At 42.8% G+C, this 14,248-nt stretch overlaps 1 protein-coding gene across 3 annotated transcripts in view; it reads left to right on the top strand.

The window, feature by feature from the left end:
• The window catches only part of RBM47 (RNA binding motif protein 47), a 161,785-nt gene extending 154,919 nt beyond the window's left edge, over positions 1-6,866 (top strand). For all 3 annotated transcript variants that reach the window (XM_070397711.1, XM_070397709.1, XM_070397710.1), the window contains 2 exons: positions 125-324; positions 4,136-6,866. In XM_070397711.1, coding sequence (XP_070253812.1) covers positions 125-324; positions 4,136-4,372 — 437 coding nt within the window. In that variant the 3' untranslated portion in view covers positions 4,373-6,866. The remainder of the gene's footprint in view (positions 1-124; positions 325-4,135) is intronic.
• Positions 6,867-14,248: the final 7,382 nt, after the last annotated feature.

The following is a 14,248-nucleotide window of genomic DNA, read 5'->3' on the forward strand; positions in this document are numbered from 1 at the left end:
GAAAGCAAAGTTAGCAGGGAGAAGCCCACGGCTGCCAAACTTGGTTTTTAAAAATGTCCAGACAGTGATGGGCCTTTTAAGTGATGGGAGTGATGCACCTGTTTCCCTCTTACTTCTCTTGCAGTGGCCATCCCTGCCATTGGGGCCCAGTATTCCGTGTTTCAGGCGGCTCCCGCTCCTAAGATGCTTGAAGATGGCAAAATCCACGCGGTGGAGCACATGATCAGCCCCATCGCCATGCAGCCAGACCCAGCCAGCGCCGCCGCCGCTGCCGCCGCTGCCGCCACGGTCATTCCTGCGGTGTCAACGCCGCCGCCTTTCCAGGTACAGTTCCTGCTGCAGTCATTGTACATTGTAATTTTTAACTCATGGTTTTTTGCGTGTGAGGCCTCCCTTTGCGTGGGTTCATTTACTGTTCCGCAGGGGAGCTCATTGTGTGCCTAGCTCTCTGTTAGAACTGTGGAATCGGGTGGCAGAAAAAATGTTTAAATAAATCATGACAGGACAGAACCATTTTCAATAATAATTGCATTGCTCTACTGTTATCCCTGGGTTAAAGATGGGAAGCAATATACAAAAATGACGTGTAATTTCTCAGTGTCACAATATTGTGCTTACTATTTTTTTTTATGACACAGTAATTTTTAACTCATGGTTTTTTGTTAAGGTGCAAGTGTCAGGGAGATAGTTCCCAGTTTCACATTCCGAATTGCAGTTCAATGAAGAATTTTGTTTTCAAATCTCTCTGTGTATAAATATATACATTTGTATATGTGTATACATCCTTAAGCATGTATGTACATGGAGAGAGAAATATCTGTAGAGGTAGAGCTATGTGACACTTTACACAATCTGCCCGTCATCATCTCCTCCAACCATATCCTACTATTCCCACATCTCTCCCAACCCACCCTCGCCTTTCACCCTCCTCTCCCACCTTTGCTCACAGTGTTCTCTTACGTGCAGCTTCCTCCATCTCATCTCATCTGTAGCATCTTCCCCATCCACCTAGCCTTGGAAGTCTCATTACCTACAGCGTTACTTGGCATATGGCTGTCAGTATGTTCCACCTCCCCAATTAAAATGAAGCTCCTCCAACCTGGGCTGGTTTGGCTCAATCTCTCTCTCTCACTCCTTCTCCTCTCCCCTCTTTCCTCCCTCCCTCTCTCCTTCCCTCCCCACCCCCCCTCCCTTCCACTCTCTCTAAAAATCAATGGAAAAAATATCCTTAGGTGAGGATGAACAACAACAACAAAAAAGATCCTCCAGACGAGGGCTACATCTTACATTTCTTTGTCTCTTCAGTGCATAGCCCACGGAATGTGTATAAGTGAGAGACAGCCATTTAGCCAAACAGGAAATAAAGTCTTGTTAAAGCTGTTCTTTGTGAGGCAGCGAAATACCTTCCCAGTCAACAAGCACAAATACTCTGGCCGGGGGTCTCTTATCTGACCGGATAAGAATTATCCAGGGAACAGAGATTCTTAGACTCAGACCTCAGAGGATTCCAGTTCACAGAACTGCACTGTGGCTCTAGAATCCACATTCTGTACAAGCTCCTCAGTGATGCTGCAACAGCCAGGCTTGTGAGCCGCCGCAGTGGGCTGCTGCTCGCCTGCATTTGCCCACTTGAGCACCAGTCTGGACTGAATTATTCAGAAAGCTGAACGTGTATTCACCTCCCAGTGTGTCACCGAGTATTCTCTAACGCAGGCCTTCCTGCAGCCAAAAAAGGGAATAAGTGTCATTGATTCACACTGTAGAATGACAGCCAAGTACCGTTACTTCTTGTGAACTGTGAATATCTACAGTAACCTACAAGCGATACTTGGTGGAATTATTGTAGTAATTTCTAATTCCTCTTTACTAAGAAACGCGTGAACTTCTGCCTTTGGCATATAGCATCGGTTCTGATCAGGCCCCGATTCCCGGCCTCACGCTCGTGTTGAACAGCAGGCTGTTGCTGTCTCTGGTCACTCTGGCTGTCACCTTCAGGGCCTTTATTTGATGTCTCTGCTTAAGAATTTGCTCAATGTACCATCATTAGTCAGTTGACTCCTTTGGCGACTTGTCCCTCCTTCAGTGTATTCTGCAGAATGCCTGGTGCCACTCACTGTTTTAACCTGGGAATGGCTCCGTTGGGTGTGCTTGGCCTGGGTGCTGTCCCTCAAACCTACGTGCTCTGTGGCCCGCCCTCTGGCCTTTGACCTGGCTTCTCTGCGGTGCTCCATCCTCACCCCATCTGTGTTCTCTGCCAAACTGCAGCAGAGCAAGGAGCATTTTAAACTCTACCAGTGGGTGGATGGGACACATTTCTGAGCCTGGGTGTTGGGTTGGACCGTAGCATATGGAGAGATTTCTCTCTGATGTCACTTTCCCTGCGATGACCCCCCTCCGGTGCATTTGTCAGTAAATGTCTGTCCACACATTTGGAAAAGATTGCTCGGGTCTCGCTGTGAACCAGTCTTCCCAGTTCCCAAGTTTCTCTCCCGGGTTGTAAGATGTTGCCAAAGAGGTGTTGTTGTAGGTTATAGAAGGCAAGATAATGCGGCTTTAAATAAAGTGCAGGCTCCAGGGTCACAGTGCCAAAGCCCTCCTTCCTGTGCCAGCCACTGAGCACACGCTAACCTCTCCATGTAATCCCATACCAGCTTCATCAGTGGTCGTAATGATCCCATATGTCATACAAATAAGGCGCTTAGAATAGTGTCTGGAAAACCACAATCTCTCAGTTGTTATTATTATTATATCATTAGTATAATTGTTGTTTTGGTTATAGTTGAAAAAATGACTCAGATTATGAAGTTCCTTTGAACATAATGTTGTTACTCTGATTTGCAGATTTTGTAAAGGAATGATACTCCTTTATAAAAAAAATCCAGGAGGAAATAATTTTTTAAACCTAATTCTCTATGTCATGTATCCTGAATTATTTGCAGATGCATTAAGACATAGAGACCCTAGCAGCATTTGCTATGGGGCAGGCATCCTGTGGAAGATAAAGTGCTCCAGAGATTTTGTTAAATGCATGTCTTATTTTACCAAAAATCCCCTTCTCTGCGGCAAACACTTTGGGAAATACTGAACCACAGTAGGCCCTGTCTACTCACATTTGCTTTGAAAACATAGTATGTTACACTTTCGGGCAGAGAGGAGGAAGCAGCAGGGACTTTTCCAGTCGGTGGCGGCAGCTACATCGAGGCAGCTTTAGTTAGCTTATTTTTCCTGATTCATGTGAAAACCCCTCCTTATCCTTCACAACCCAGCTCAATGTCTCCACTTCCGAGATGCTACCTCCAGCTTCCCAGGTTAATGGGTTCCTTTTGTAAGTTTCTGCAACAATTTGTATGTATAGTGGTGTTACATCTTAGGTGGTTGAAACCATTACATTTGTTGAAGATTGTGTATGGTCGTTTTTTTTTGAGGAACAGCTTACGAAGCTGCCCCTTTGGAGGTCTGCATACTCTTTTCCATAAAGTTGTCAGTCCTTTCTCCTTGTTTTTGAAATATCATGTTCCTTCAGTTAAGTATGAATTGAGGCAGCTGGCATGTATTTTAGGTCCCTGTTTTAGGGGGGAAGTATGTTCTTATTGACTTTTAGAGAGAGGAAGGGAGAGAGAGAAACATCGACCGGTTGCCTCCGTAAGCACCCCGGAACCAAACCCACCACCTCAGCAAGTGTCCTGACCGGGAATCTAACCAGCAACCTTTTGGTGCACAGGACAACACTGAACCAACTGAGCCACACCGGCCAGAGCTAAGGAAATTTTTAATTACTGTGAGATCAGCTAAGTAAAGGGTGGATTCTCAACTTCCTTGTCTAGTTCCCTGGGCATGTGCTGATGGAGTGAATGGTGGGTAGAAGATTCCTTTCGCATTCTGGCTCTCACTTTCACCTGTGGAATTTGCATGAGCCTTGAGGATGCAGCTCCACCTTATCTTAACGGCTCTTTTCAGCCCCGCTTTAAACAAATATTGGTTCTTTGTTTACTCCTCTCCCTCCCCTCCCTGAGAGTGGAGACCTTTATTTTTACACCTGGGAGTTGAAGGAATGAATGGAGTTGTTAAAGGAATGGATGACTAAATGGGGAAAGGTGCTCCTGATGGGTAAGGATTCTTTTTCTCTCCTCCACAGGGCCGTCCAATAACTCCAGTATACACGGTGGCTCCAAACATTCAGAGGATTCCTGCTGCCGGGATCTATGGGGCCAGTTACGTCCCCTTTGCTGCTCCGGCCACGGCCACGATCGCCACACTACAGAAGAACGCGGCCGCGGCCGCCGTCTACGGAGGATACGCTGGCTATATACCTCAGGCCTTCCCTGCTGCTGCTATTCAGGTTCCCATTCATGACGTCTACCAGACATACTGATTCTGGGAGTGAGAGCGGAGACGAATTGCAAAACTACCACTGAAGGAACACTTTACTATTTATGAAGAAAGAGCATGGTGGCTTAGCACACAGATGAAACCTGAAAGTGAAGAATGTAGTCCAGTACCATACTGAAATATTTTATATACATGAAGTTTTCACTAGTTTTTTAAGACTATTTTCAACTTAGCAGCCTGTGTTCATACATTTCTAAGAGACTTGTAATGGTTCGTGCCTTAAGACCATCTCTTAAAAATTTGTATGCTGTAGTACGTTTGTATAGAGGTTTTTGTTTTTGTATTTTTAAGGATATATTTTCAGTATGAAGGTTATTTTCTTAACTTCTGCACTCCAGAGATTTCTATTTTGTAGTACCTTCAATAATATATCAACTATATATTAAAAGGCACACTTGAGCAGCTAGGGAACTATTTTGAAAAATGTATTCAATATTTAAAGATACAACAATAGTGCTTTAAAACTATCACATAAAACGTTATTTTAAAAATTATACTGGAAAGTGCAATTTTAAAATGAGTAAAACCTCTATTTTTGCTGGCATTAAGGGTTGACGGGGTTACCATGTGTTATCTACGATGGTTCTATTTTTTTAAAAGAAATTAAACACCCGGTCTCTCCTTAAGCCAGCATTGGAAAGACTTGTCACACTTCTGGGTCCAAACACTGGAATGCTCTCCCCTGCCACCATTACCTTGGGGCCTGCTCATTCTCTCTGGGTCTTTGCTCTTAAACTTAATATTGCCTTCTACTTCCCTGTTCATCCCTGCCTTCTACCCGCATCCCACCTCCCTGTGTGGCAAGTCTAGAGCAGATGAATTACTCTGGTGGAGAAAACATGGGTGGCTTTTGTACTTCTGGGTTTTTGTTGGGGATTTTGGGTTTTGGTTGGGGACGTATTTTCAATAGCAGACTATGTGTAAGCACAGATTTTAGTAGTTTTCATAAGACATCTTTGCATAGCTATTTAATTGCCCGATAGAAAACTTTGGTTCCTTTTCTCACGCTTGTATTTTATTTGCTTTTGAAGTATGAGTTTGTAGAGACGACGAATGTTATTGTGGCAAGGCCCCCCCCAGAGACAGCTGTTGCAGAAAGTGACACTTCTAGTTGCCTTACCGTGTTTCATGCAGAAATGTCTGTGGTCGCCAGTGGCGTTAAAAATAGTATGTTTATTGGACAGGGCTTCCCTCCGTGGCTGTGCCGCGTGGCAGGTGAACTGCGTGGACCGTGCCCGCCCAGGAGGAGGGGGAGACCGGCAGGAGTTAAGACATAGTTTGTAAATATCTCCTAATGCTCCTTTTTAGGTTTTTTATGTTGCAGAAGTTCATGGTATAGAAGTTTAATGCAAAAGGAAACCATTTTATTTCAATGTTATTAAAAGCTTTGTTTTATTAGGAAGTAAATATATTGTTGCAGTGTTTTGTGCCTGTTTAAAGGCTTTTGTTTAGCAGAGTGAATGTAAAATACAGTAAAATATTAAGATCGTCATCTACTTTATGAAATACATCAACGTGGAATTTTTTTTAAAGGCTCTACCAAGGAAGTGAGTTGTGCAATAAATAGCAAGTAACACAGTTGTGTTTTTAGATAATACTACCGACCCACCAAATCTTTCCACTCGCTGAATTTTTGCTGGTGGCTTTTATTTGTGGATTAATAATAGGATCATGCCTCAAACAAATATTTTAGTTTTGTTTTAAATTTTAAATTAAGAGATTCCCAAATTCTGCACCACTCTCCCTTCACCCCGCCACCAATTTAGAGTGGGATGAATTTTTTATATATAAGCAATATTTATTTATTGTGTAAAGTTATTGGGTGCTCACAAAGGCCTTTAAACATTCCTTCCCACCATTCCTAAGTGACATAAAATGATTGTGCAATGTTCCTGATGATGTACCCAGCAAGCTGCACCCAAACTTGAGTCTGTTGGAATGAGTAACCCAACGAAATGCCGCTTGGACCAGACCCTCCTCCTGTGGCTTTGTGAGAAGAAGTGTCTGATGGTGACAGAGGTTCCCTGGATGAGACTCAGACCCAGCGGTCTTACTGTATTTTACATGTGCCTGTACATTGTTTGGGGGGGAAAGAATAATAAAAAGTAAAGGAAAAAAAATGATATCTTAGCATGGCAAATGCCAAACTACCTTAAAAACCAATGTTGGTGACAGCCAGTTAAGTATCAGTGAGCCTCTTATCTGTTTCTATTTCAAACCCATTTCACATACACTACTGAGGTAAGTTTATAACTTGAAATGTGAACTTTTTTTTTTTTTTTTAGGGTTAAGAACAAACTATATAAATGTAAAAAAAAAAGCTTTAGAGTTTTCTGTTTTCAAACATGCTAGCAGTTTACTTCTCTTTAGTTGCTTTGTATTTGAAAAGCTTTAAACTTATTTAGATCTTGCTCCATTTACAATACATTCTTAGGATGTATGTAGTAAATAAAGCTTTCTTTAAAGCAATTTCAAAATCTTATTCTAAATTGTGTTTTCTTTATGTCATACTAGAGACCCATCACCTCTTTTTTTTTTTCTTCCTAACAAAATTAGAAATACCCTTAACACCATAGAACAGCAGTTCTCAACCTGTGGGTCTCGACTCCTTTGGGGGTCGAACGACCCTTTCACAGGGGTTGCCTAAGACCATCGGAAAACACATATATAATTACATATTGTTTTTGTGATTAATCACTATGCTTTCATTATGTTCAATTTGTAACAATGAAAATACATCCTGCATATCAGATATTTACATTACGATTCATAACAGTAGCAAAATTACAGTTGTGAAGTAGCAACGAAAATAATTTTATGGTTTGGGGTCACCACAACATGAGGAACTGCAGGAAGGTTGAGAACCACTGCTCTAGAAGGAATGAACTAATTCAGTACTTTCAGCTGGAAAACCAGCAAGTTGCTACCATGTTTTTTCGTTTGGAATCACCGTTGTAGATGGAGTACATAGTCATAACTGAATTATTACTACGTCACACTTGAGCTCAGATGTTGAGAGTTGAACTCTGGGACACTCTCAGCATCTGACTGGAATAGTATGTGGCAGAGCCTGTCACAGCTGTCACTGCTTACGTGTGTTCACGATCCTGTTAGACTTCACACGCAACTTTAAATGGAGGCAGTTTGGGTGACATGGAGCTGTTGAGTGGTTTCTTGAAAGTGCTGGGGTGGCCTGAATGTTGGTCACAGCAGAGGAAACCAACGCCTCTGTTTCTCCTTTCCACACTCTCAGCAAGGTTAGCAGAACACTTCCTTCCCCTTTCTCTAAAGTTCATCGCTAACTTCAGACAGCGCCCATCAGCGAAGCCAGTCAAATGACTCAGGGGAAAGTGACAGGCTGTCAACAGAATTACTTCTGAAATTTGCCTCACACGGTCCTGCCATTGATTAAGAATTTTACCTTCTTAGTGTTGAGCTGCCTGAGTTGTAGCGTCCGGATACACATTCCTCTTACAAAGGTAAAGGCCCTTTTAGAGGCAGAAGAGGCTTGGAAACTTTCAGGAGGACAGATGATTAGGCAGTATTTTCAAGGGCAACCGGATCTGCTGACTCCTTCTTGTCCTAGGAGAAGACTCCAGATGCCCTTCAAGTTACAGAATCACGGCGTTGGATCAATCTCCTTAGAAAAGGAATGAACAATCCTACAAAATGTGAATTGCACTCTAGTGGGGGCCAGGCTTTGTTCTAGGTCAGCGGTTCTCAACCTGTTCTAGGTCGCGACCCCTTTGGCTGTTGAACGACCCTTTCACAGGGGTCGCCTAAGACCATCCTGCATATCAGATATTTACATTACGATTCGTAACAGTAGCAACGTTACAGATATGAAGTAGCGACGGAAATAATTTTGTGGTTGGGTCACAACATGAGGAACTGTGTTTAAAGGGCCAGAAGGTTGAGAACCACTGTCTAGGTGCTGTGGTGGCTACAGTATGAACAAAAGCAAAAACATCTTGCACCCATAGAGCTTACACTCCTGTGGGAGAACACGGACACAAGGAGCAGGTAAATAGCAGGTGGGGTAAATGCTACGATTATGTGACCCATCAGGCTCCTGGGCTCAGGGGGACCTCACAGTAACTCGGTGAAGTGGGCAGGGCAGACGAGGTGACTGGCCAAGGTCACACAGCTGGTAGGAACCTGAGCTCAGACTCCAGTTCCCAGATTCTTTCCAACAGCACCCTGACCCTGGAAATGGGTGAAACCAGTCATGCCAACCACCTACCTCAGAGCCCAGAAAAAGGAAAGAATGGCTTTTTTTTTTTTTTTTTTACAAGTGTAGCTTCTTTTTTGTTGTTGTTGGCTAAAAAGTGTGTTTTCATATGCAGCCTCTTTCCTTGGGGGGTGGGAACTGACGGTAGAATGGTGAAAATGCATACTCTCAGCATGAGACACAGCAGCTCTAAGTGAGGCTGCTGGAAATGTGTTCTCTGGTAGATTTGAGTTCTGTCTATGAAGCTGTCCCAGAGGTGACGAAGGAGGCTAGAGAATGATCGTGGGAAGGTAATTCCCTCGGATAGGTGTCCCATGCATGTTTTTATCCCCAAAATATCAGTCATGACAACATACATAAGTTGAATGAATAATTAGCAAAAGAGGACCCTATGGACCGTCCAGCAGCCATCGCTGGCATGTGCTGTGCTAGGTGTATTTTGTCAGCTATAATGGACTTCACTGGCTTACCAGACCCTATTTTAAGGATATGAGGGCATTTGACATTTTAAAAGAAATGTATAGTATATTACTTCAAGTATTATGTGGTATTTTTTTAATAGTCCTGTGGGCACACAATGTGGCATGGCTGCTTTGATGAAATGGCATTTTGACACCATGACCCTAAAAAATTACTGGGTAGGTAGGATGATAGAGATACACCCACTTGATCCTTGCCCTACCACACCTTGACCCATTCCCCTCTGACCACTCAAGGTCAAGGGCAGGATTCGACTTAAATATAGAATGAGACTTGAGATAGCCACTAAGGGTTTGCTAATTCCAAGTACTAAGATGTTGACTGGATATAGCCTTTTCTTTGTCCTCTTTTCCCTCATTAGTTTAACCTCCCTAAGTACCCAGTATTCCTCTATTGCCTAACTCCTCACACCACTAAACCTGGAAAAAATGTGATTGCCCAAACACTTAGCTCTGTGAGCAAACACCATGGCCTAGTCCACCAGGCCCTAGTGGAACAAGGTTGAGTGTGCTGTCGGCATGCCTGGGAGGTGAAACCCCAGCTTTGCCACTTGTCAGCCATGTGACCTTGGGAAAGATGCTTCACTTGTCTGAGCACCAGTTTCTTGATTGGTAGAGATAATAATCCTGCCCTCATAAGGTTATTGAAAATCAGATGAGTTAATGAATCTTTAAAAAGTCTGGTGTGCTGTAGGCACTCAACAAACACTTCCCTTCTTTATACACTGTAGTGTGACAGCATTCTGCTATAGTAACTCCAGTAAGCCTTTTCATTTTATGCCTTTTTACTCCTTTTGTTTCTGTTTATTCAATAAATGTTTGTTGAGTGCCAGCTGTGTGCCAGCACAGTGATCAACAAAATCAACCTCTCTGCCTTCCAGATACTCCCAGGCATGATAACACAATGTTGCAAGTGCCATAAAATGCTGGGGACACCCACACAGGCCTGGCCAAGGGGTTAAGAAACATTTGGGGAAGAAGTGGCATCTGAGCCATGACCTACAGGAGGAGTGGGAGTTAGGGCAGGTGAGAAGGAAAGAGAGGGAACAAAAGATGCCAGATCCAGAAGAAAACACATGGTATATTCAAATCTGCTGCCTCCAGGAGAGAGAGAGGGCATGAAGAAACTCAACCTTTGTTCCGTTCTGTATTAAACATGGTTCATGGGCCTGTGTTAACTGTGGAAGAAAGAGAATCGGTTCCTATAGCAGGGAAATGGGAAGAACCTTCAATCATTTCTCCTTAGGATTTTGAGTTTCTTTTAGAAAATGGCAGAGCTCCGTATTTATCTCAACTGCAGAAGCTGAGGGATTGATTGTCCAGCAATCAGCAGCCTGGTGTATCTGAGTGCTCCCCCTAGTGGGCAACTCCCTCCCTTCAGCCTTCCTGGCCCAGGTGATGCCCACCCACCCTGATCTCGTGAGAGAGTCTGTAGGGGCAGCCAAGGCTCTTAGGGTTTCCCACACCTTCCTTTAGATCCAGGTTCCACCTTCTGGAGTCATTTAGCAGCTACATGTGTTGGCCAGGGTGTTTGTTCCCACTCTCCCTCTGGTAGCCCTACAGGAATACAGGCTTCTCAGCAAAGGTGATGGAGGTCTATAGTCCTCCAGACGACTGCAAGGGCAGCGGAGGGTCCCACGTAAAATCTTCAGAGGTGCACTGGCTTCCTCGGCGGGGTTATATTTCCTTGCAACTCCATTCCGCACGATTATACCCACAATCAAAAGCAACACCAAACCCTGTATTTGCAAGAAATATGACCTTTCCTGAGCTAATTTTTAGCTACCCTTCTTTCTTGGCTTGCTCTACTTTGTTTGTCAAAAATCTTGATTAATGATTAACCAACCACGAGATTTAAATAGGCCTTAGTCATTCTGAGGCAGGTAAGACAAGTTGCTGAAGTTCAATTGTTTCTGAAATGACCTTGCTGGGGGCGCTGGGTCAAGACATTTTGAGTTTATGGTATTACGATAACACGGGGCCATGCAATTTTGGTTTTGCTGGGATTTTTCCATTTCTTTTCCAGAACCTTTATTTCCAAGAGTGGTGGCACCAGGGAATGGGATTTCTGTCAGATTCACCCCGACCCCAATTCAAATATGGTCTTTTGACACTTTCTCAATCTTATACAAAGTGCTATGCAAACTTAGCTTCCTGACAGGCCCCTGGACTTCCTTTCCTCAATGAGATCTCCCCTAAGAAGAGAAATTCTGGAAATGTAACTGATTCTAAATGTCCTCTAGCATTGATAGAAGGAAGTGTTGTGAGCATAAAAGAGACAAAAACAAAAATAACTCCAGAGCTAAGGATGGGGATGAGGGGTCACTCATAAGGATGGGGGTAATCCACCCATTTTGTAAGGATTTAAAGTCATTTGTTTGTTCTAGAAGTCAGACTGATCTCCTAAAAGAGTTGCTTCACCATAAAGGTAATTGGAAAGGAGAGGGGGAAAAATCACCCATGGCAGAACATGAGGTACAAAACCTGGAGTATCCAGCCACTGTAGGATTACAAATATATACATACACATTCCTGGTGGCTTCCAAATCTCTTGCACCCTAATGCCCCTTTCATTAAACTTGCTCTCAGGAAAGGAAGAAATGAACTAATTCACACTGTGGTTTTTCACTAAGCCCCTTATTCAATAAACAGAGGAATAATTCAATAAAAGACCTCATTTTGGAATTTAAGGCCTTAGCCTTAATTTCCTCATTTTGGAATTTAAGGCCTTAGCCGGTCAAGTAAAGAGAATTGCTTCAAGGGTCAGAATTGCTCCACCTGCCCATGACATTGTACCACAAAAGCAGCCCAGTCTAGCCCAGCCAGCATGGCTCAGTGGTTGAGCATCAACCTATGAACCAGTAAGTCATGGTTCAATTCCTGGTTAGGGCACATGCCCGGGTTGTGGGCTTCATTCCCAGTAGGGGGCATGCAGGAGGCAGCCAATCAATGATTCTCTCTCATCATCAATGTTTCTATCCCTCTTCCTCTCTGAAATCAATAAGCCCCTTATTCAATAAACAGAGGAATAATGCGTATGTATATATTTGTAATCCTACAGTGGCTGGACACTCCAGGTTTTGTAATATATATATATATATATATATATATATATATATATATATATACCAACACACACACACACACAAAAAAAAAAAACCACACCAAAAAAAAAACACAACAGCCCAGTCTAGGGAGCTCAGCTTAGGAATTAAAGTCATTTGTTTGTTCTAAAAGTTACACTGATCTCCTAAAAGATTAATTAACAGTAACTGATCTCCTAACCTAAAAGATCAATTAACCCTCTGGAGAGTTAACTGAACAATGTTAATAATGAGGAAAATACTGGAAAGACACTCTAATCAAGGAACTTCCCTTATTCTACAGCACTAATATCATTAGCTTATCTTTGAATAGATTTCAGTGTCGACCAAAGGCTTTCTTCATTTCTATCTCACTTGAATCTCATGACAATCCTTAAGACAATTACAGAAGGCATTCTTCTCCTTTTGCTTTTTCTCTTCATTTATTCACTCATTTGTTTATTCAACAAATGTCTTTCTGAGCCTCTACTGTGTGTCAGATGATAGTGGGCTGGACTAAGGGGCTAACAAAGGAGTTCGAGATGGAATGGACTCAAGAGGTGTTAACGTCAATAAATGCTGGTGACTAGTTGGTGATGGAACCAGGGGAAATGAAGAATAACACCTGAGTATCTGGCCTGGATTATTGGGTGGATAATGGTGCAATTTTATATGGCTAATATTTATCACCATGCTAGGTATTTTATGTGAATTGGCCCGTTTAATCCTCTTAATGACTCCATGAGATTATTCTTATCCCCATTTAATAGATAAGGAACCTGAGGAACAGAAAGGGTAGATAAGTTGCCCAAGGTCACACAGCTAGTAAGTGACAGAATCCAGATTTAGACTCAGGCAGCCTGAGTACAGAATCCACATTTTTTCTTCTTTTTTTATTATTGATTTCAGAGAGAAAGGGAGAGGGGGAGAGAGGTAGGAACATCAATGATGAGAGAGAATCATTGATTGGCTGCCTCCTGCATGCCCCCTACTGGGGATCAAGCCCACAACCGGGGCATGTGCCCTTGACCAGAATCAAACCCAGGACCCTTCTGTCTGCAGGCTGACACTCTATCCACTGAGACAAACTGGCTAGGGCCAGAATCCACATTCTTACCCAGTATCAATGGACATGGACTGCAATTTATTGACATGAACAGTACAGAGGGAGTCATAAATTTGGTTGAGCATAAGACAAGACCAGTTTTGGACATATTGAGCTTAAGATGCCAGGCAAAGTCCAAAAAGTAGTTGGATATATGTGGGGGAGAGGGGGAGCTGAAACTATGGGTTTTAAAGTATTACCCTTTATAGCAAAATATTACTTTTGAAAAATGTCCATCGATGTATTTTTTCATTTGCCTTAAATCATGGTGTTCTGGGACTCCTTATACCTGGGATCAATAGGATTCAATGCTTCAGGGGAGAGTGGGATGTCAGCCAAAAGTCCAAGCCACCCCTCAGCTTTGACTATCAGATTCTTTTCAGTCCATAGCAAGACAATCACAGGATGTCTTTCTATTTATTTAGGTCTTTAAAAATTTATCCCAGCAATGTTTTATTGTTTTTATTATACAAGTCTTAAATTTATTCCCAAGTAGTTTATTATTTTTAATGCTACTGGAAATGGGTTTATTTTTGGATTCTTCATTGCTAGTGTGTAGAAATGCAACTGATTTTTATATGTTTGTAGCTTCCATTTTAACTCCTTGTTTCATTCCTCAGTTTATTCAGAACAAGACGGGGAAAAAGAGGTGCTGTTTATTGGGACCCTTTCAGAAACCAGCAAATATACATATGTTTGGTGTCTGAGGACATGGAATGAAGGTCAGATGGGAGGAGAGTGCACAATGACAAGGGAGAGGTCAAGAATGGAACTTTGGTGAACACCCATGATTAGGGGACAGTCAGAAGAAGAGTCCCCATAAAGGGCCTGAGAAATAGGAGGGAAACTACATGTTTCATTGTTTGTTGCTATGACAAAGTCCAGCACGAAGCTTACAGGTTGAAACAACAATTAAGCCATGTCTATGTTCTTGTGCCCCGTACTAGGCTTCTGCCTGGTA

This window comes from Myotis yumanensis, unplaced genomic scaffold, assembly GCF_028538775.1.
Source record: "Myotis yumanensis isolate MYYU_CA2020_CCGP unplaced genomic scaffold, mMyoYum1.0.hap1 SCAF_1, whole genome shotgun sequence".
NCBI lineage: Eukaryota > Metazoa > Chordata > Mammalia > Chiroptera > Vespertilionidae > Myotis > Myotis yumanensis.